Source organism: Arachis stenosperma, chromosome 10 (genome assembly GCF_014773155.1).
Source record: "Arachis stenosperma cultivar V10309 chromosome 10, arast.V10309.gnm1.PFL2, whole genome shotgun sequence".
In the NCBI taxonomy this organism is placed as follows: domain Eukaryota; kingdom Viridiplantae; phylum Streptophyta; class Magnoliopsida; order Fabales; family Fabaceae; genus Arachis; species Arachis stenosperma.
Genome location: NC_080386.1, coordinates 19,888,702 through 19,913,000, shown reverse-complemented (window position 1 = coordinate 19,913,000; position 24,299 = coordinate 19,888,702). Strand labels below are relative to the sequence as shown.

General features: G+C 38.7%; 1 protein-coding gene and 1 pseudogene across 1 annotated transcript; both read left to right on the top strand.

Moving 5' to 3' along the window:
- The first annotated feature begins 9,495 nt into the window (after positions 1–9,495).
- LOC130955569 (serine/threonine-protein kinase AtPK2/AtPK19-like) lies at positions 9,496–13,825 on the top strand. The gene is made up of 7 exons (XM_057882459.1): positions 9,496–9,723; positions 10,405–11,375; positions 11,762–11,844; positions 11,935–12,055; positions 12,140–12,313; positions 12,507–12,614; positions 13,245–13,825. Exons 2-7 carry the CDS (start codon positions 10,689–10,691, stop codon positions 13,542–13,544), a joined length of 1,473 nt encoding a protein of 490 aa, XP_057738442.1. The 5' UTR covers positions 9,496–9,723; positions 10,405–10,688; the 3' UTR covers positions 13,545–13,825.
- A 1,808-nt stretch (positions 13,826–15,633) lies between these two features.
- LOC130956838 (serine/threonine-protein kinase STN8, chloroplastic-like) lies at positions 15,634–20,891 on the top strand (annotated as a pseudogene).
- The last annotated feature ends 3,408 nt before the right edge of the window (positions 20,892–24,299 follow it).

Below are 24,299 nucleotides of genomic sequence, written 5' to 3'. Positions count from 1 at the left end.
GAATCTTACCAGAGAGTTCAGGAGGCTAAAGCAAAGTCCCGGGCCAGGGCTGGTGGCACCAAGGCAATCATCTCTCCTCCTCCTCCTCCTCCTCCTCAGAACGTGGGGAATCCCTCTCAGCCCATTGTGATTTCTTCTTCAGCTTTGTCTCGACCGCTCCCCTCCGCCCGACTTCTTTCTGAGCCAGAGAAGAAGCGCAAGACTTTAGAGTCTGGCTCTTCTTTTGATGGTGGGGTTAAGGCGGATGCTCTTGCATTCGTCCGAAAGAACATCTATCCTTATATAAGTATGGATGATGTTTCTGTTCGAAACTACCTTACCACTTTGGCTGAGGAGAGTTTTAGGGCGGCAGGTGTTTGTGGCAAGCTTTTGGATATTTTTGAGAAGACTCCTCTCAACTCTTTGGGGTTAACCTCGAAGGTTGAGGAGCTGGAGGGGAGGCTTCTTTCTTATCAGGAGCATGAGAGGGAGTTGAAGGAGGAGGTCGCCAAGCTGAGGGCGGAGAGAGATAGCCTTCGGGAGAAGGAGAGTAAGTTGCGAGCCCAATGCAACATGGAGGCGAGTTTGAGGAAAACAGCACAGGAGAGTTTATCAGAGTTTATTTCAAGATCTTGTGTCTGTGAAGAAGGATTTGCTGAACTCTCGAAATGCGTATGCCGAGTTGGAGGACTCTGTCGCTGATGGTGCCGAGGAGGCTTGGAGGATTTTCAAGGAGCAGGTCGGAGTTATTGCTCCTGACTTGGATCTTTCTCCTTTAGATCCAGACAAGGTCGTCATTGATGGTGCTATTGTGGATCCTCCTGCCCCCGTAATCGTTTCCGAGTCAGAATTGAAGACTCGGGGGCAGAGGATTATTGAGTTCCCTCCTCGTTCCAAGGACGCTTCGAGTTCTTCTGTTGTTCCTCCGACTTCCTCTTCATCTCCCGTGGTTGCCTCTCTTCCCGGTCCTGGTGGCGCTCTTCCTGACTTTGGTGGTGGTGATCCGTCTACTCCTCTGCAGAAGTAACTTTTTTATGGCTATATGGGGGCTCGGCCTGTGAGTCCCCCCTTTTTTAAACTCTTTATATGTTGTTTGTTGGTGATGTTTGGACAATTTCTTTTGGCCTTTTAAGGCCGTAAACAAAATATTTAAAAAGTACCCTTTTTAATAAGGGTTTTAAATTAACAAAATAAATACCCTTTTTTGGATAAGGGTTTAAGTTACCTTATGCGTGTATGCTTTTCTGATTTTGATTCTTCGAAGCCCCCTTGATCTTTTTCTGGAAACCTTTTCCTTTGGCTTGTCTGTTTTTCTGAGCCTTTTTGTTTAAGGACTCTAGGACAACCTTTAAACTTTTTCCTAGGTTTTTTTCAATCTCTTTTTTGTTATTCCTTATACTCAACTTTGCTTTATTGAGTTCTTATGACTTAGGTTATTTTTGCGATTCGTTTTCTTTTCTACTCGGTTTTTTCCTTTCGACTTATGAGTCGGGATGTTTCCGAGTTTTTTACGATCAACTTTTATAACATCATTACACCGACTTGTACCTCGTCGTTTTATCCTGACGACCATCTAGGTCGGTTCATGGGATTTTCACGTTTTGTCGAGCTTAAGTCGGCGCGTTTCGTAGAAATACTTAGAAAATAGAAAGGAGTTTATAAGAGATATTGTAAATGAAAAAAGATCTTTATTGATTGGGGAGGTACCTTCTTGCTACTAAGGGTTTTTAATAGCCTTTTTTCCCTTAGCCTCTACTATGATGCCTCGTTAAAAACCCTTCTCCAGAAAAAAACCCTTTGATTTTGGGAAAAAATCATGAAGTTGGAAAAAGAGTACATCAGGGAGTAGAGTTCGCTTTTTAACTGTAGTACCTTTTCATATTACAAGCATGCCACGACCTTGGGAACTCAGTGCCGTTCAGGTCGGTCACTTTATAATAACCTTTTCCTAGAACTTCATTGACTTTGTATGGTCCCTTCCAATTAGCAGCGAGTTTTCCTTCCCCTGATTTGTTGACTCCAATGTCGTTTCTGATTAAGACCAAGTCATTCGGGGCAAATGTTCTTCGAATGACTTTTTTTGTTGTACCTTGTAGTCATCCTTTGCTTCAATGTTGCTTCTCTTATCTGGGCATCTTCTCGAACTTTGGAGAGCAAGTCGAGCTCCTCTTTGTGCCCCTGTATGTTTCTGATCTCGTCATGGAGAATTACCCTTGGGCTTTGTTCATTGATTTCTATTGGTATCATTGCTTCTACGCCATAGACTAGTCGGAAGGGCGTTTCTCCAGTGGCAGATTGGGGCGTTGTCCTGTAAGCCCATAGCACTTGGGGGAGCTCTTCAGCCCAAGCTCCTTTTGCTTCTTGTAATCTTTTCTTTAGCCCTGCCAGTATGACTTTGTTGGCTGCCTCGGCTTGCCCATTGGCTTGCAGGTGCTCCACCGAGGTGAACTGGTGTTTGATTTTCATACTGGCTACTAAGCTTCTGAAGGTAGAATCGGTGAATTGGGTTCCATTATCTGTAGTAATGGAATAAGGTATCCCATATCTTGTGATGATATTTTTGTAGAGGAACCTCCGACTTCTTTGAGCGGTGATGGTGGCCAATGGTTCTGCTTCTATCCACTTTGTGAAGTAATCTATTCCCACGATCAGGTATTTGACTTGTCCTGGCGCTTGGGGAAAAGGACCTAACAAATCCATTCCCCATTTTGCAAAGGGCCATGGAGAAGTGATACTGATGAGCTCTTCTGGTGGAGCCACGTGGAAATTTGCATGCATCTGACATGGTTGACACTTTTTCACAAATTCTGTGGCATCTTTCTGCAAGGTCGGCCGGTAGAATCCAGCTCGGATTACTTTCCTAGCTAGTGACCTTGCTCCGAGATGGTTCCCGCAGATCCCACTATGTACTTCCTCTAATACTTCGGCAGTTCTTGAGGACGGTACACACTTTAATAATGGTGTTGATATCCCCCTTTTGTAGAGAATATTTCTCACCAAGGTGTAGTGTTGTGCTTCCCTTCGGATCTTTTTAGCCTCTTTCTCCTCTTTAGGGAGGATGTCAAATTTCATGTATTCGACCAAGGGGTTCATCCATCCGAGGTTTAAATCGACTACTTCAAGTACTTCTTGTTTGTCTTCTATTTTTACTACTGAGGGTTCCTGGAGGGTTTCTTGGATCAGGCTTCTGTTGTTCTCTCCCGGCTTGGTACTTGCTAACTTGGATAGGGCGTCCGCTCTGCTGTTTAGATCCCGAGTTATGTGTTTAACCTCGGTTTCTGCAAAGCGCCCAAGGTGCTCCAGAGTTTTCTCCAAGTACCTCTTCATATTTGGGTCCTTTGCCTGATACTCTCCGCTTATCTGGGAGGTCACCACTTGTGAGTCGCTGTATATCATCACCTTGGTAGCACCGACTTCTTCTGCCAGCTTTAACCCAGCAATCAAGGCTTCATACTCTGCCTGATTATTTGAAGCTGGGAATTCAAATTTTAGGGAAACCTCTATCTGGGTTCCTCTTTCATCTACCAATATTATGCCTGCGCCGCTTCCTGTTTTGTTGGAGGATCCGTCTACATAGAGTTCCCATGTAGTTGGTTTTTCCTCCTGATCCCCTGCGTATTCTGCAACGAAGTCGGCGAGGCATTGGGCTTTGATCGCCGTCCGAGTTTCATATCTTAAGTCGAACTCGAAGAGCTCTATTGCCCATTGAACCATTCTCCCTGCAACATCCGTCTTTTGGAGGATTTGCTTCATGGGTTGGTTCGTACGGACTCTTATTGTGTGAGCTTGAAAGTAAGGTCGTAGCCTTCGTGAGGCTATTACTAAGGAGTAGGCAAACTTTTCTAGTTTGTGGTACCTTAGCTCAGGGCCTTGTAGAACTTTGTTGATGAAATATACTGGATGTTGTCCGACCTCATCTTCTCTTATCAGGGCTGATGAGACAGCCTTGTCTGCTACGGATAAGTACAGGACGAGGTCTTTTCCAGATACTGGTCGGGTCAGAATAGGAGGTTGGCTTAAAGACTTTTTGAACTCCTGGAACGCCTCCTCGCATTCAGGAGTCCATTCAAACTGGCATCCCTTTCTCAATAAGGAGAATAGTGGAAGGGATTTTAGTGCCGATCCTGCCAAAAATCTGGAGAGGGCTGCAAGTCGGCCATTCAGCTGCTGGACTTCTCTCAAACAAGTCGGGCTTTTCATCTCTAGGATGGCTCTACACTTATCGGGATTGGCTTCGATCCCTCTTTGTGTTAGCATAAATCCTAGAAATTTCCCTGCCTCCACCGCGAAGGCGCACTTTGCGGGATTTAGTCTCATCCCGTGCAGCCTTATGGTGTCAAAGACTTGTGAGAGGTCTGACAAGAGGTCGACTTCTTTCTTGGTCTTTACCAGCATGTCGTCGACGTATACTTCCATTAGACCCCCAAGGTGAGAGGAAAACACTTTATTCATCAACCTTTGATATGTGGCTCCTGCATTCTTCAATCCGAATGGCATGACCACGTAGCAGAAATTAGCTCTGGGTGTGATGAATGATGTCTTCTCCTGGTCTGGCTCATACATTGGGATTTGATTATATCCCGAGTAGGCGTCCATGAATGATAAGTATTGATACCCCGAGCTGGAGTCCACTAGGGTATCAATACTTGGCAGTGGATAAGGGTCCTTGGGACATGCCTTATTTAAGTCGGTATAGTCGACACACATTCTCCATTTGCCATTTTGTTTTTTGACTAGCACTACATTGACTAGCCATGTTAGGTACTTGACTTCTCTGATGAAGCCAGCTTCCAGGAGCGCCTGTACTTGTTCTTCTACTATTAGGGCTCGTTCTGGGCCGAGCTTGCGTCTTCTTTGCTGTACAGGTCGGGATCCCGGATAAACCGAGAGTTTGTGGGACATGAGCTCGGGGTCTATCCCAGGCATGTCAGAGGCCTTCCAGGCGAAGAGGTCGGAGTTATCTCTTAGGAGCTTAGTCAATCCTTGTTTTAGAGTTTCTCCTAGGTTGGCTCCTATATGAGTATTTTTCCCTTCCTCTTTATCGACCTGTATTTCCTCGGTTTTTCCTCCCGGTTGTGGTCGCAGCTCTTCTCTGGCCTTGCACCGCCGAGCTCTACTGTGTGGACTTCTCTGCCCTTTCCCCTCAGATCTAGGCTTTCATTGTAGCATTTTCTTGCCAACTTTTGATCTCCTCTTACCGTTGCTATCCCTGCTGAGGTCGGGAATTTCATGCAAAGGTGGGGAGTGGATACCACGGCTCCGAGTCGATTAAGGGTAGCTCTGCCGATTAAAGCGTTATATGCTGACCCCACATCAATGACTATGAAGTATATACTCAGAGTCTTTGATTTTTCCCCTTTTCCCAAAGTGGTGTGGAGGGGCAAAAATCCCAGTGGTTTTATTGGTGTGTCCCCTAATCCGTATAGGGTGTCGGGGTAGGCTCTTAATTCTTTCTCATCCAACCCTAGTTTGTCAAAAGCGGGCTTAAAAAGGATGTCTGCTGAGCTTCCTTGGTCTACTAGGGTTCTGTGGAGATGGGCATTTGCCAGGATCATAGTTATTACTACTGGATCGTCGTGTCCAGGGATTATTCCTTGCCCATCTTCTTTTGTGAATGAAATGGTAGGGAGGTCGGATGACTCCTCTCCGACCTGGTAGACTCTTTTGAGATGTCTTTTGCGAGAGGATTTGGTGAGTCCCCCTCCCGCGAACCCTCCTGAGATCATATGGATATGTCTCTCCGGAGTCTTAGGCGGTGGGTCTCTTCTATCCATATCGTCTCGCTTTCTCTTTCCATGACTGTCCGACCTTTCTATGAGATATCTATCAAGCCGACCTTCTCTAGCCAGCTTTTCTATCGCATTTTTAAGGTCGTAACAGTCGTTTGTGGAGTGACCATATATTTTATGATACTCACAGTAGTCGCTGCGGCTCCCCCTTTTTTATTTTTAATGGGTCTAGGGGGTGGCAGTCTTTCAGTGTTACAAATCTCTCTGTATACATCCACTATAGAAACTTTCAGAGGAGTATAAGAGTGGTATTTTCTTGGTCTCTCGAGACCGAGTTCTTCCTTTTTCTTGGTTTCCCTTTCCCTCTCTTTTGTTGAGGGAGGGAGCCCAGGTCGCCAACTCAGGTCTCTCAACTCAGCGTTTTCCTCCATATTGATGTACTTTTCAGCTCTTTCGTGTACATCACTTAGAGAAACGGGGTGTCTTTTAGATATGGATTGTGAGAATGGACCTTCTCTGAGTCCATTGACTAACCCCATTATGACTGCCTCTGTGGGCAGGTCTTGAATCTCTAAACATGCTTTATTGAACCTTTCTATATAGGCTCGTAAGGATTTTTCGACCTCCTGTTTTATTCCCAGGAGGCTCGATGCATGTTTCACTTTGTCTTTCTGGATAGAGAACCTCATCAAAAACTTCCTTGAGAGGTCTTCAAAACTAGTAACCGACCTCGGGGGGAGGCTATCGAACCACTTCATCGCTGCTTTCGATAGAGTGGTCGGGAAAGCTTTGCATCGCGTAGCGTCGGAAGCATCGGCTAGGTACATCCGACTTTTGAAGTTGCTCAGGTGATGCTTTGGATCCGGGGTTCCGTCATAGAGGTCCATATAAGGGCTTTTGAAGTTCCTTGGAACTTTTGCCCTCATTATGTCCTCGCTGAAAGGGTCCTCCCCTCCTAAGGGCGGCTCTTCTCGTTCGTCACGGGAGTTGCGACCTTTGAGGGAGGATTCTAACGTTAAGAGTTTTCTTTCTAACTCTTTTCATCGTTCCATCTCCTCTTTTAGGTTCTTTTCAGTTTCCTTTTGTCGCTCCCGTTCTTGTTCTAACTGTTCCAGGTGACTGTGGACTAATCCCATGAGTTCAGTTATATGGGATGGTCCCTCTTTCTCTGATTCGCGCCCTTCTGAAGAGTTTACCTTCGGGTTTTTTACTCCGGAGGTGCCTTCCCTGTGTTGATCATTAATTTCCTGGTGGAGGGTGAGGTCCGCATCGTTATTGCCTGTGTCCAGATTCTCTTGCTCAGAATCTGTCTCCACATGACCTTCTTCGTGGGATCTGTCCGCCATCAGTGGTTGATCTCTCGGGTCCCCGGCAACGGCGCCAATGTTACGGTGGGTAACCGGAGATTGATGGGCTGGATGGAGTTGGTTGGCCCAAATGTGTGAAGGAGGAGGATTCCGAATGGATCTGCAACTCGGGAGGCTCCGTCCGACTTGTTTGTGCGATGAGATGTGGGTGGTACCTGCAAAGACACTCCGATGCCTAAGTTAGCAAGAGTGTGAGCAGGTCTAGAGAGTATTGGGCTTAGAGATACCTGAGGGGTGTCAGTGTATTTATAGTGGTGAACCAATAACTACTGTTGGAGTAGTGCCATATTTTTAGGGTGTTAACCGTCCCATTATCTTAGGGAGGTTAAGATATGGCTCGTGGAAGCGGTTAGAGAGATTCTAGGGGCAGTTACTCATTTGAATGAGTGTTTATCCACCAGCTAATCTCGTGCCCGACTTCTTTAGAACAGGTCGTGGTGAGTACCGACTTCATAGGATGAAGATTGGTACTGGTGAGGCCCAACCCTTTAGATTAGGTCTTTTGCTTGATCCTGGGCCTTTATTATTGGGCCAGGGTATGAACAAATATTTTTTTTCTTTGGTTCAAATACTATAACAATAATTTTTTTATGTAATTGTGTCTACTCAATAAATATTATATTTATTTATTTCTATATTGTATGTAAAATAAATAATTAATGTTTAAAAAAGTTAATAAAAAAAAGAAGTATTCTTTTTTTTATCAACTCTTAGGTGAATATGGAGACTATGTCATTTGAACTATAACTCGTTAGCAAAGAAAGAAATACTCTTAATTATATATTAAATAGAATAACTATTTATTAGGCTCATTCTTATACAAATAATTTTTTTTTTAGTTTTATATCTGTAATATTTTATACCAACTTGCTTCAAAATTTAATTATATTTTTTAATAAATTAATAAAAAATAATACAAATAATTGTTTAAATATAATTGTATTTTAATTTTTCATTCTATTACGTACACTTTGAGGATAATTTGAAATAAAAGATAATGGACTTGTTGTAACTGTCATATATTTTATGCTTTGACTGCGTCGTAATCTGAAAATCATGGCGCCTTCATGGAGACCGGATTCTTCTACATAATCAGTTTTACGTTTGGAGTTAGCCAACCAATAGCGGCGACAAACAATGGCAGCAATTTTTCGGGCTTTGAAGGTCCATTTATGGTAAAAGTGGAATAAGATGGGTTCAAGAGCGTCAAAATATGTGGCTAGATAGAACAATAGTGGAAGCACCTGTTAGCAAACAAAACAGTAAAAATGCTTGATGACATCACATCAATAATAATAGAGTAACAGAGAAATTCGATCAAATTTTTCTGAGTACTTTTCTGATGTAAAGATAGTCATGTGTTAAACTGCGAATTAGTTTTTTTTTTAGTGCTGGTTTGTTCGTTCAACTCATGACAAAAAAAATAATAACAATAATAAATAAATTTAATTTACCTGATCACTTTTGATAGTTGGTTAACTTTTAAAGAGTACTGCACTCTTTATTTTACCTAGAGTGCACTAGTTTTTGCCAGAATTGAGTAATAAGTAAATAAAATTAGAAAAATAATAAAAAAATTTAAAAAAAAGATTATTTCAGTGAAGGATTGAAAAAGAGATTATGTGTGAATTTTTTATAACTGTTAGTGAGATACATAACTACAAAATTAGTTGGGAGGGTTAAAATAGAAAAAAAATTGGACACTAAACTTTATGTACTCGCATTATATATTGTTATAGATTATAGATTTAAAAAGTTATTCGAAAATTAAAAAGGTTAGAATTGAGTAATAAATAAATAAAATTAGAGAAATAGTAAAAAAATTAAAAAAAGTAGATTATTTGAGCGAAGAATTGAAGAAGTTATATGTGAATTTTTTATAACTGTTAGAGAGATACATAACTGTAAAATTAGTTTTAAATTAAGTTAGGAGGGTTAAGATAGGAAAAAAATTAGACACTAAACTTTATGTACTTGCATTATATATATTGTTATTGTTATAGATTTAAAAAGTTATTCGAAAATTGAAAAGGTTAGAATTGAATAATAAATAAATAAAATTAGAGAAATAATAAAAAAATTAAAAAAATAGATTATTTTAGTGAAAGATTGAGAAAGAAGTTATATGTAAATTTTTTATAACTGTTAGTGTGATGCATAACTACAAAATTAATTTTAAATTAAGTTGGAAAGGTTAAAATAAAAAAAAATTGTACACTATAAACTCTAAACTCTATGTACTCGTATTGTTATTATAGATTATATAGATAATGCTTGAAGATAAAAAGAAAAAAAATCCCTCTAATCCAAATGAGCACCGCAAAATTAGCACACGGAAGTGGAGAAACCAAATTCCCGTAGCATATTCCCCCCATCCTCAGATTCCAACAAGTACAAAAGAAAAACCCATTACACAAAAAAAAGGGGAAAGAAAACAAGTGGGACCCAATATACACTTGGTCAATCACTCAATTGGCACGAACAACCAATCACATGAAGCCACGTAGCACCTAAATACCGTATAAGCGGCGACGCGAGTGCTCTTCCACATGTTTAATTGAAATCGGAATCCCTCTTTTCCTTTCCTCTCTTTTGCTGTGAAAACAACGCCTTTTCCCCCCAATTCCCTTCCCCCGCAACCTTCCCAGGTAAGAAAACCAACTCAATTTTCTTATATCCGTTTCCAAAGTTTCGATTTTTTGTCTTCTTTTGCTTTCAAACCATCATCTTTTATTATTTTTCAAATCCCGTCTTGTAGGTTAGCTTGTAGCGTTTAATTAATTAATTATTTGTTTAGTTCTGTTTGTTCTGGTGGATTGGTTTGTTTGATGATGCTTTTGTTTATTTTTATATGAAGATGATGAATTGATGTTTGTAGCTTGTGAATTGTGTGCTTTTGTCCTTTGGGGTTTTGACCCCAGTTTTGGGTTTTTTGGGACTTTTGGATCCGTGATTTGGTTTTTTGGGAATTTCGTCATGAGTTAGATGTTGATGTGCATTGAAGTATAGATTGTCGTTTAATCATATCTTTGATACCGATGTTCAATGCCAGATTACTTTCTTGGACTAGGAAGCATCCATGTTTGATAATTTTTTAATTATTCACCCTTTTTAGTAGTTGTTGGTATTTTTGGTCCAAAATGATTCTATTTATTTAAGATTGGTGGTTGAGATCCATATGATTGGATTTCTGTTTTTGTTGTCAGCTTAAGTTGTGTTTGTTAATACTTTGTGGGATTACATTATGGTAACAAAGGAAGTTGCTTTTGTGTATGTCATGTCTCTCTGATTTTGATTCCTCCTTTTCTTTGTTGGATGAGTTTGAACAGATTGTGAATTGGATCTTCATGAGTTCAACAACCACTGGAGCATTCTTCGTTTCCTGTGACTCGGGAAACAACAACAGCCTCCTCTTCTGCTGGATTTTGCTCTCCTTGCTGCCAAAATTCTTGGGAACGCCATTTGCATACATCAATTTCCTACTAATTCAGGCTGTTGACAGGAAAGAATCGGCGGTTGGGTTCTTGGGGAACTTTGGAGTGATTAATCTATAGTCTTTATTAGTTTGGCCATCAGCACATTTAGATCCCATTTTAATTAGTGGGAAAAAGAAATGGTTTCCTCTCAGCTTTCTGGTTTGACTACGGCTGGCACATATAAGCCTTTACAGGCTCAGTTGCTCTTTCCTTCAAGTCTTCCTGAAAACGTAATCACAGATCACATTGAACTAGATTTCTCAGATGTCTTTGGTCCGGTTACAGTTCCACCCTCAGTAGAAGTAAATAATATTGAATCTGCTGCTGCAGAGTATTTCGAAGAATCTAGTGAGCTGGTTTATGATGAGCCTGAAGTCATTTACACCCGTTCACATTCTTTGGTTGGCCCTTCTGCTTGTGTTAGCCAATCACTGAAGCTTGGAAAGCTCACCATACAAGAAACTGAAGATTCATTGGAACTAGAGGTCCTAGAGGAGGATGTGACTGGAGAAAAGGTCACAGACGTGAAAGAATCTTCCTTTCACAATGTTTTCACCGAGGAATCGTTGCAAGACGGTGGGAGTCTCATGAAGATTAACAGAGTTAGCCTTGATGATTTTGAGATTTTGAAGGTTGTGGGGCAGGGAGCATTTGCCAAAGTATATCAGGTGAAGAAAAAGGTAACTTCTGAAATATATGCTATGAAGGTTATGAGGAAGGACAAAATTATGGAAAAGAACCATGCTGAGTACATGAAAGCTGAGAGGGATATTTTGACACAAATAGAGCATCCTTTTGTTGTACAACTCAGATACTCATTTCAGGTACTGATTTTCAAATTGTGATAATGTTGTAGCTTCTTTTGTGCTATCGTGGTGATATATCACTAGTGACATAATTTATCAAAATGGTATGGTACTTTTCTTAGATTCTGTCTCCTTTTAGTGCCTTTTGTCATTGTGTATGTTACCGAAAGGGCCAAAATTTAAATGAAGAAAGTGTTAGTTTGAGGCATTGATGTGCAATTCTAATCATAACTATGTCAGGAATCATACTCTCTGCTCATAAATTGGTTGCAATTCTAATCATAACTATGTCGGGAATCATGCGCTCTGCTCATAAATTGGTTTCTTTTGTTAAATGGCTTGTATTATAAGACTGTTTAATAATATTCAGAAATTGAAAATGGATGTGTTCTATTCTGTTTCAGACAAAATATAGATTGTATCTTGTGCTGGATTTCGTGAATGGGGGGCATCTTTTCTTTCAACTTTATCACCAGGGCTTGTTCAGGTAAGTTTGGTTGAGTGTTGGTTTTTTCTTCTGCTTCTTGCATTAGTTCACAGGATAACACTCGGGTTCTATTGTTCTTTGAATATCCAGAGAGGATCTAGCACGCATATATGCTGCTGAGATTGTATCTGCAGTTTCACATCTCCATTCGAATGGAATAATGCACAGGGATCTAAAACCTGAAAATATCTTGCTGGATGCTGATGGCCACGTAATTTTTCCTTCTTCATGATTTTATTTAACGTTGCTTTCTATGTGTAATAACTGTACTGAGATTTATTTGTTGGTCTACTAGGTTATGTTGACTGATTTTGGTTTAGCAAAGCAATTCGAGGATAGTACAAGATCAAATTCTATGTGTGGAACACTAGAGTACATGGCACCTGAAATTATTCTTGGCAAGGGCCATGATAAGGCTGCTGATTGGTGGAGTGTAGGCATCCTTCTGTTTGAGATGCTTACTGGAAAGGTTTGCATCTTGTTTCTTGTAAATTTTTGTCGTTGCTGTTCATTTGGATCTTCATACTGTTAGTCAATGATACGAAATTACTATGTGTAAGCGTGATTATTATATAAGTAATAAATACTTTTAATCTAAATGCTCATAACTGCCATTTTTTTGTAGTTGCTAAGTTTTTGTTTTTGTCATTTCTCCTCCGCAGCCACCTTTTTGTGGTGGGAACCGTGAGAAAATTCAGCAGAAGATAATTAAAGACAAGATTAAGCTGCCAGCATTTTTGTCTAGTGAGGCGCATTCTCTGTTGAAAGGGGTAATTTATCATATTTATGTACCGTACTGTATCTTACATGTATTCATATTTGTGTAAAATAGTGTCCCAGTGTGAAGATGATGAATAAAGCAGGTACTTCTGATGGTTTGACCTCTTCCAGTGTTCTCCTGGTGCAGCAGTAGTGCAGCTGTGCCGAGACCTCTGGTTCTGGTTCAATATCTCATGATTACACCATCACAATCTGTTCACTGATTTATCCACTGTCCATGTTTGTTTCCAATTTGGAATTGTAGATGCATGTTAGAAAAACTGTTCCTTCTGTTCCACTCTTTGTTTCATTATCATGGTAATAATTGTTTTTGTTTATGATACGTAATACTAATTCGTTAATTGAATTATAAGTTCATTGCCATTTGTTTTCAAAAAATTTAGATAGTAATACTTGCAATGCTGTAAGTAAATCAGTTTACATTGTTGGTTATTTTGTAATTTCATTTTAAGCTTGTATTGAAATTAGTATTTCAGATGTTATTTGCATCCATTTTTATCTGCATAGAACCTTTGATTCCTTTCTTTCTCCCCTTTCTTGTTGAGCTTTCTGCTTTCTTACTGTTATATTCAAACCTTTGTTCTTCACTTTGAGATAAAGATAATTTGTGTCTGTTACAGCTGCTACAGAAGGAGGCGGGAAAGCGCTTAGGTTGTGGACCTAAGGGGATAATGGAGATTAAAGGCCACAAGTGGTTCAAACAAATCAACTGGAGGAAGTTGGAAGCAAGAGAAATCCAGCCGAATTTTAGGCCGGATGTAGCCGGGAAGCATTGCGTCGCCAACTTTGAGAAGCGATGGACTGATATGCCTGTGGTCGATTCACCAGCTGCCAGCCCGAATGGTGCCAACCCCTTCAAAGACTTCTCTTATGTGAGGCCTGCAGCCTCCTTCCTTCAAAGGAATAGCCCAGCTTGTTAAAATTGCTGTAGCTTGCAATTGGTCTTGGCTCTTAAATCCACACCTATTTTTTTCTTTGGTAGTTTTAGTATTTTTTTTATATTTGGTTGGGTTAGGGGTTTGCATGAACGAAGGTGTTATACTGGCACATAAATTGCCAACAAGAAACTTTCTTAGGTTTCTATTTTGGCTTTTAGAAGTTGTGTGAACTTTCTAGATTGTTATTTGTGTGAATTGTGGCTCATTTGTGTTGAGTTGACTTATAACGTGTTATGCAGAAAATAAAATTGTTTAATTTTGTATCCTTTGTTTTATTCAACATCAACTTTATCTGGAATCAGATATATGGGTTAGATGCCATTAAATTTTATCATATATATTTCTATATTGAATTTTATTTTGTATTATGTCTATAATGATAAAGAGTTTATTTGATTTTTAATCATCTATGCCAATGTAAAAGTTAGAATAAAGTGATAAATAAATTTTTAAAAATTTATATTTTGAATAGAATTATTTTTAAAAATAAAAGTATTAATAAAATTTGAGGATAGTAGATGTGAATATATTATTTTTAAATTTTAAATTAGTTCTTATAATTAGAGTAAAAAATCTTAATTTAAATTAAGGATGGAAAAAAAATTTATACATATCTACCAAAGTAAAAAACGTGGCATGGATCACCCAAAATCATATTTTTATGTAATTCGAATTAAGCTAATTCGAACTATGAAAACAATATTAATTCGAATTAACACACTTTGAATTAATAGGGAAGCGTAATTCGAACTTAGTAAATTCGAATTATGCATGGATTTAGTCTAGGTAGTTCTAATCAACATGATTCAAATTATGTATGCATCTTGTATTATAGTAGTTCGAATAATACTAATTCGAATTAAGTACGGAAGCAGACATAGCAGTTCGAATGAGGTTGCTTTGAACTACATATATATAACTCGAAATTGGTTGTTTCAAATTATGAAGGCCCAACGTGTATAAATATGGTGTAACCGTGAATTTCTCCCATTAGAGTGAAAACAATAGCTAGTGAGGAGAGTTGTTTATGTTTAGTGCATTATAGAGGGTCAATTAAGAAAAAAACACGTTTTGGTGTTAAGTTTACTAATAAGAATCCCCTTAGTATTTTTCTGAAATCTACAACAAGCTTCGCTGATTTCTTGAATTCTATAATACAGAAACTTGGGCTATAAGGCGTGAAACGCGTTGATAAGTTATTCTATCACATTCCGATCTCGGTGCCGCGAGATGACGTGAAATACGATTCATTTGTCATAGGGAGTGACGAGGATTTGGAGGTCCTGTTCCATTGTCGTTGGCAGTTTTTCGAGGTCAGGACACCTGAGCTGTTAGCAAAGCTGGTTGATGTGGTCTCTAGCTCAAATGGTTCGAACCAAAATACCCAAACTCCAGTAACGGCAGCCTGTTCTAGTTCGAGACCTGTTGGTGCATCTTCATCCGTGCCTGTGATTGCACCTCAGGAAGAGCATGTAGCCTCCCCGTCGTTCGCCATTGATCTCAACCGCGGTGGTGGCGGAGAAGTTGGTATCATTGATAGGGCACAGATTTCATTACAGTGTGGGGGCACCGGCTGGGATGGACGATGCATTGCCAGATGATGATGACGTGATGATGTGGAGCCGGACTTCATTGCTGATGATAGTGGTGATGACATAGCAATGAGTAATCCAGTTGGGGATGGCGGTGGTTCCAGCTCAGGGACTCAGCAGTACCCCTGCCCTTTTCATCTTTGGACTTGGATGCCATGAGATAGGAGGGGGTTCCTGGGAAACCTATTGAATTTGGTGCCAGAAATACGCAGGGTTCCGAAGATCTATCAGAGTTTCAGGTTGGTCAGCAGTTTTAGGATAAAGAGGAGGCTGTGTTAAGCGTGAAGACATATAGCATCCGACGGGGGGTACAGTACAAAATGGTGGAATCCGATTATCGTAAGTACCTTGGGAAGTGTACTGAATTTGGCAACGGGTGCACATGGTTGATTAGGATCCGCCAGTGCATGGATATTTAGGAGGTAAAACGGTACAATGGCCCTCGTACTTGTTTGGCCACGTCGATCTCAAGCGATCACATGAGTCTTGATTATCATGTGATCTCGGCCTACATCATGTCAATGGTTAGAGCTGATGCATCCATCTGTATCAAGGTACTACTGAATGCGACAGAGGCACATTTCGGGTTTAGGCCGACTTATAGGAGAGTTTGGTTGGTTAAGCAGAAGGCCGTGGCAAAGATTCATGAAGACTGGAATGAGTCATACAACGAGCTGCCGCAATGGGTCTTAAGTGTGTAGCTGATGATGCTTGGTAGTGTTGCAGTTCTGAGGACGAGTCCTGTTCGAGTGGGTGGGCTGGTGGATGACTCGCAAGCCTATTTTCACCGGCTTTTCTGAACATTCCCACCGTGTATAAAGGCATTCCGTCATTGCAAGCTGTTGGTCAGTATTGACGGGACGAACCTGTATGGTAAATATGAAGGTACGCTGCTCGTTGCGATTCCTCATAGTGTATTTTAGTGCAAAAATATCAAATAAAATTATTAATTTAGTTTAGAAAAATAAAAAATTAAAGTTGTTATTATCCAAATTTTTTTTATTATATATCAAATAATGTGTTCATTAGTTTTCACTTTATTGTGAAAATTATCTAGATCATAATACTAATAGTATATCATAGAATTATTATTATTAATGTATTAACCATATTTTAATGTTTATTATTTATATATTTAAAAATTAAATTTGAGAATTATTTATTTAGTTTCATAATAAATGATATTTTTCAATTTAAATAATTTATTATTAATTTTTATTTATTATACCATATATTTAATAATTTATTAAAAAAATATTAATATAGTGAATAAAAAAATATATTTTTTATTTGAAAATAAAAAATACTAATACAAATTGAATACTCTAAACAACAAAAAGAAGAAAGGGGTTATGAGAAATTAAACACTCAGTTTCCATAATCTATTTACTTATTTTTTATTAAATATTTTAAACAACTAAATTGTTTGGACTTATGATTTCTTGGATATGGTTTATGTAATTTTGAACAAAAAAAAAAAAACGTAGAACAGGTGTATAAAGTAAGGATGAACGGTGGCAAAAGTGTTGTCTCTGCTGAATGCTGACATTAATGTATGTATTTATTATTTATATAAAAGAAAATAAAACCAAAGTCATTGTAATATTGTATGTAACAAGTAACAACATATCATGGTTTCTCTAATCAGCACGACTTCAACTACACTTCGTCACAATCATCACAATATATTTTTCTCCTCTGAAATCCACCACCCCATATACAATTTCCCTCTTAACACAGCGTTTCAAGAGTAACTACATTAACTCCATAAAGTGCAATGCATTCTTGGATAACATCAAAGAGTTATTGTTGGAGTTGGACCTCACACTAGGGAAGTTCCAGAATGTAACTGAAGACTTATCAAGTTTACAAAAATGGGGGTTTCTTGCTTTTGCTAGTTTGTCATGGATTTACTTAACTGCAAGGCCTGGTCTTCTTGTTGGAGCCATTGATGCATACTTTATTGCTCCAATTCAAATGGTTTTGGATAGTTTATTTGGAAGGAGAAGTCTCAAAAGGAGTGATTTTGTGATCGGAGATAAATTAGGAGAAGGGTCATTTGGTGTTGTTTATTGAGGTGTTTTGGTCCCAAGAAATGTAAATAATGTAGAACAAGAGAGGATAAAGAAGAGTGGCAATAAGGGGAGGAATGTAATAACAAAGTTGGATGCAAAATCTAAGGACAAAGTCATTCTTAAAAAGGTATCCCTAGTTATGGTAGAGAACTCTGGCATAGTTTGATTCTTGTAACCGATTTCATCTGTGGTGTGTATGCAGGTGAAAGTTGGAATTGAAGGAGCAGAAGAAGTTGGTGAATGTTGAGGAGTGGTTCAATTACAGACTCTCCAGAGCAGTTCCAAAAACGTGTGCTAAGTTTTTTGGAAGTTTTGTTGATGATAAAAGCAATTCACTTTTCACAAAAGGTGAAAAATGGCTTGTTTGGAAGTTTGAGGTGCTCTTATTCATGTTTCTGTTTGATAAAGGTTAAAATTTTGCTGTTAATCTATTTAGTTTTACCAAATTTGAAATTGAGTCGCTAAATTTGTAATCACATTTTCGTCGTTCTAAAAACATTTAACTTAACGATGGTGTGAGATAGATGAAAATGATTTTGCAACGTTTATTGTTAAAAAAGATTTAATTACAAATCTAAAACTGATGTAAAGACTCAATTGAAAATCTAATCACAATTTGAGAAAACTATAAGAATTAACAGAATAATTTGATCTTTGATAAAACTATACCAATTTTTTTGTACTTTGTACCTGTATTCATGCAACTTAGGTACCAACTATTCTATACACTAGTTGCAGGGTTATGATGTCCCAGAGTGGCCGTTCTCTTGCCGACTACATGACGGATTGAAACTTTCCTTCAAACTTGGAATCTGTCATGTTTCGACAAGTCTTGCAAGGGATAGACTCGTTGAAAAGAGATGCCTTGATCATCAAGCAATAATGCGCCAAATGATTACTTTGCTTAAGAAGATTCATGACACAGGCGTTGGTCACTGGGATATAAAGCCTGCCAACTTGGTGGTTACCAAGCAGGGACAAATCAAATTCATTAATTTTGGTTCAGCTATTGACCTGCAAATCGGAAAGAATTATGTTCCCAATTTTACCCCCTTTGGATCCTGACTACTGTCGCCCAGAATTGTATGTGCTGCCTGAAGAAACAATTAGACTTCGGACTTGTTTGGGTGAGCTTTTAAAAAAAATCTTTTTCGAGTTATCTTTTTTTTAAAAGATCTTATAGAGAAGTAAAAGTAATTTTATGTTTGGATATCTCATGTAAAAAGGTCTTTTTATCTATTAATTATATTTGGGTATAACAATATAAAAGTACTTTTTGTTTATTTATTACACGAAAAATATCTTTTTTTTTTTAAGGAAAAAGATCTTTTAAAAAAAGATGTAAATTACAACTTCTCAAAAAAGATTTTTTTTTTTAATTTTACTAGTGCTTTTATTTTTACTACTAGAAATTTGCCAAACACGTTAAAAAGTAAAAAAAGATATTTTTCATTAAAAAAAGATTTTTTTTTTAACAAAATAATGTCACGAGAAATAAAAGACAGAGACCGAAGTTGATCGTTTTTATATTAAAGGATCGCGTTGTCATTCTGAAAAATGAATAAGATCGGGTATGCACTTGGATGTTATGAACATAGGCTTAATTCATCAATTGAAGCATTCTTTTTTTTTGATAAAAATTTGTTGTTGTAATTAACAAATATTTCCTTGAGTTTGAGTGTACTGGCCTTTAAACAATTTGGACTTTGTTAGCTTTGTTTTTCTAGCTTGCTTTGTTTACTACTAATTTTTGGACATTAAACAAACTAATCATACAATTAATTGTATTTTAACCTAATAATCATCATCAATTAATTTTTTGTTAGTTTTTTTTAAACTCAACATTTCTTTTGTAGGAACTTGGTCAGTTGGCATCAAGCTTGGGTATGCATAGCATAACTTATTAGTAATTTCAGTAAGTATTCTTTTACCTTTGGTTCTTACTTTGTTACTGTTTTAGGTTCTTTTCTAAATTTTTTACTTGCCCTTTGGATCCAAATCTGCCACACTTTGTGAGATTTTTTCTTCTCTAAATTGACAATAATTCCATTTTTCCAAGAATTACTTGACAATATCACAAATACACAAACCTAATTTCTTGTATCAGCATGTTACTGACACAGTATTGTCTTCATCTTTTTGTTTGCAAATTAGGGTCTATAATGTTGTCTGCATATGGAATGACCCAAAGCATGCAAAATGAGAGAAGTTGAACTGTTGTATTGGAATAATTGATAGCTCTGAGGTTGCTGATATAAGTTTAAATAACTTGTAACTTTTTCTACCTAGGTATCCTGATTTTTCTGTTAAAGGAGTATCTTCAATATCAGTGGACGTGCATAAATGTAGTTTAGCTCCCAAAGGAACAAGTATATCTTGTTGAATCAGGATTTGTTTTCTTTTTCAGGATAGCTTGTGACCCTATTGTAATCTTTTCCTTTCTTGTCAAATTCCATGTTCTATAATGAAATGACGAATTCTTTTTGTTACAACCCACTTCTCTTCCATTTATTTTGTTCCTTCTATTTTATGGATTAAGTTCTCTGTAATTTCTCTTCCCGTTATTGGAATATTGTTTTTAAACCTATTTGCGGCTAAAAATTTTTATTATGAAAGAGAAATATGTGCAATTCAATTTTATTGGTTGCGTATATATTTTTGTTTTGGTATGGAAATTAGTAATCCGATCTACCGATTAAGAGAAAGTTTAAGGGGGCAGCATTTTTATTAAAATCTTATCAGCACTTAGCCAACAAAGGAAAAATGAGTATTTCTTTAGCATTAGATAAAATCTCACACCATTAAAAACACTATTGATGACTAACTGATAACTACAAATCACAAAATTTACTAGCCCTTTAGCATTCCTCTTTTTTTAATATCAAATCGGAGGATCTAATTTATTTGTTGTGATTTATTTTTAAAAAAAAAATCGGAGGGTTCGATTTTTGTTCCTAACAAATCGGATGGTCTGATTTTTTGTTCCCAAATAAATCGGATAGTCTAATTTCTACCTTTTAAATAAAAAAGTTTCACATTTAAAAATAACACCCTTATAATCCATGATTCTAAAAAACACCATTTTCACCGGAATATAAAAAATAATTTGCGCCTATTTTTGCAGCTGATTACTAATGTACTTATTTTCTTTCTGCCATGTGGGTTCTGCAGCATCAATTTTTTGTTGGTAAGTCTACAATTTTTTTTTGACAAATAGTGTGCCTTGAGGTTATTTATACTGTACAATGTGCATAAAAATACCCACGTGTGTGTGTGAGAAAGTAAATGTACGATCCTGCTTAAACAATATTTTAATATGGCAAGTTTACTAGTCTTCTATATTCAAGTAATTAAAAACTTCCCACAACGAGCAACCTGAAAAGAAGAGGAAACAATATAAGTGCTGAGATAAAATAAGAGCTAGCCTAAGTTTTAAGACAATGGAGAGTGATGCATCTGTTTGGAGAAATTGCTATCTTCGTTATTAGGATTAGTTCTTTTGATTTTAAAAATTCATTTCCAAATTCTACATTGTCACAGTTACCGAGTGGATTGGTGGGTTGTATGTGTCTCCAACCATAGCTGGGAGCATGCCTGGAGATCTAATTACAGGGGCATGGGCAGCAATGATATCTCTAGGGAAAGAAGGTAACCGTTATTAGAATTAGTTATTTTGCATTCTTTTTTTCGATCAGCATCCATATCTGCGTGACATTGCAGCATGTGCCAGTTGTTGAATTTTGAATTTTGAGTGGAGAGCAGCGATGCAAGTTTGTCTATCAATAAAGCAGGGTTATGCAGTATTATTCTTCTTCTCTTTTATTTACATCATGTGATTTTGAAATTTTATTTACTTGTGTAATTAGGTTTATTTAAATTAAGTAACGAGAAATGGAATTAGGCTTCGGTCTATTAAACTTTTGATATTGTTAGTGTTCATACCATGACCCAAATCATAGGACCAGGTCCAAATTGAGCTAAAAAGTCCAATCTAAAAAATTAGCCTACACCGCCTATCCGATCTCCTCAAAGAAGTCAGGATGAACGTAAATAGGCACTTAACACTCATCTAAGTGATTTAGAAGGGAGATCTCAACAACCCTAAGATAAAGGGACGATTATCCACCATCAGAAATAAAACTACTTCAATGGTGGTTATTGGCTCGTCTCCTATGAATACCCTGACACACTCAGGTACATCTAAATCCAATATACTTAAACCTGCTTAACCCCTTATTGACTTAGGCATCAAAGTGTCTTGCAGGTACCACCCCCATTATTTTAAACACACAATTCGGATGGCGGCGCTTTGACGCTGGACAAGTCGGAGACCATCCTATTGAACGTTTGGGCTTCATAAGCAAGCCCAATCCATATCCGATTTCAAGTAACCCCTGGAACATTGGCGCCGTTGCCGGAGACTCGGAGATCAATGCACAATGGTGGACGACCAACATAAGGATGGGCACATCGCATCTGAGTTCGATCAAGAGCATCAGGAAGTGGTCAATAATGACCAAGCAATAATACACCTAACATGTGCGAAAGGATCGCGTGGTGAAGGCCCCTCGAACACCCCGGGATCAAAGAAAGTTTCCTCTGAAGTTCATCAGCCTGGAAAGGAGGGGCAACCTAATTCAACTGACCTCATGGGGCTATTGCAAGGCCACCAAGGTCAACTCGAGCAACTAGAACAAGAGATGGACCGACAGCGTGAAGCGGAGAAAAGCCTAAGGAGAGAAATCAAGCGACGAAGAGAGCTCGAAGAAAAGATCTCGATGCTGGAATCTAATCTCCGAAACAAGAACTCTTGCGTGAACCGAGAAGACACCCCAGAGGGGGAGAAGACCCATTCACTGAGGATATCATGAGGGCTAAAGTTCCCGGAAACTTTAAAAGTCCTGACATGGTTCTGTATGATGGGACGACCGACCCAAAGCATCACCTCAGCAATTTCAAAAGTCGGATGTATTTGGCCTATGCCTCCGACGCTACCCGCTGTAAAGCCTTCCCGATGACTTTGACAAAGGCGGCCATGAAGTGGTTCGATAGCCTCCCCCCCAGGTCGGTCACCAGCTTTGATGACCTCTCGGTAAGTTTCTTACGAGATTTTCAATTTAGAAAGACAAAGTCAAGCATGCCCCCAGCCTACTGGGAATAAAACAGGAGGTCGGAGAACCCCTGAGAGACTACATGAAAAGATTCAACAAAGCCTGCTTAGATATCCAGGACCTGTCTATTGAGGCAGTAATAATGGGACTTGTCAACAACCTTCAAGACGGACCCTTCTCCCAGCCCATCTTGAAAAGGCATCCGACTTCCTTGAGTGATGTACAAGAAAGGGTCGAGAAGTACATCAACATGGAGGAAAAACGGCAGGTTACGAGAACCAAGTTGGCGACTCGGGAACCTTCAACAATCAAAAGAAAGGGAGCCTAAGAGAAGGGAAGAAGCCGGATTCGAGAAACGCAGAAGATATCATAACTACACTCTGTTGAGAATTTTCCTCGTAGATGTGTACAGAAAAATTTACCACATCGAGAAGCTTCCACCCTTACGCCCAATCAAAAATAAAAAGGGCGGAAGTCGTAATGAGTATTGCGAGTACCATAAGCTTTATGAGCACTCCACAAATGATTTCTACGACCTTAAAAATATGATAGAAAAGTTGCCCAGAAAAGATCGGCTAGACAGATATCTCATAGAAAGGTCGTACACTCATGGGAAAAGAAAAAGATATAATGAAGGTCACAAACAAAGAGGTCCACCTCCGTAAACTCCAGAACGACATATCCATATGATATCGGGAGGATTTGCTAGAGGGGGGTTGACCAAATCATCTCGAAAGAGACATTTGAAAGAAGTATATCAAGTCGGGAGTGAAGGACCCTGGTGCACGAAATTGTGATCATCAACAATGGCGCCAAAAACTTGGTAGGGCTCTCAAACGTGAATCACACTTTGTCACAACTCCGCACAACTAACCAGCAAGTGCACTGGGTCGTCCAAGTAATACCTTACGTGAGTAAGGGTCGATCCCACGGAGATTGTTGGTATGAAGCAAGCTATGGTCATCTTGTAGATCTCAGTCAGGCTGATTCAAATGTATTAAGAGATTATAGTGGACGAAAATAAAATAAAATAGGATAGAGATACTTATGTAGATTCATTGGTGGGAGTTTCAGATAAGCGTCTGAAGATGCTGTATGGCTCTAGGACGTCTGCTTTCCTACTGCCTTCCTTCAATCCTTCTTACTCCTTTTCATGGCAAGCTGTATGTAGGGCATCACCTTGTCAATGGCTACATCCCATCCTCTCAGTGAAAATAGTCCAAATGCTCTGTCACAGCACGGCTAATCATCTGTCGGTTCTCGATCATGTTGGAATAGAATCCCTTGATTCTTTTGCGTTTGTCATCACACCCAACAATCGCGAGTTTGAAGCTCGTCACAGTCATTCAATCCCAGAATCCTACTCGGGATACCACAGACAAGGTTAGACTTTCCGGATTCCCATGAACGCCGCCATCAATCTAGCTTATACCACGAAGACTCTGATCTCATGGAATGGAAGGCTCGGTTGTCAGGCGAGGGCAACCATGCGTCGTGCATCAGGAATCCAAGAGATATATACTCTAGCTCTCGCTTGTAGAACGGAAGTGGTTGTCAGGCACGCGTTCATAGGAACGGATGATGATGAGTGTCACGGATCATCACATCCATCAGGTTGAAGTACGAGTAGTATCTTAGAATAGAAATAAGAGTGAATTGAATAAAGATAGTAGTAATTGCATTGAAACTCGAGGTATAGCAGAGTTCCACACCCTTAATCTATGGTGTGTAGGAACTCCACCATTGAAAATACATAAGTGATAGAGTTCCAGGCATGGCCGAGAGGCCAGCCCCCAAAACGTGATCACAGGATCAAAAATACAATCCAAGATGAAAATATAATAGTAAAAAGTCCTATTTATACTAGACTAGCTACTAGGATTTACAGAAGTAAGTAATTGATGCAGAAATCCACTTCCTGGGCCCACTTGGTGTGTGCTTGGGATGAGCTTGAACTTT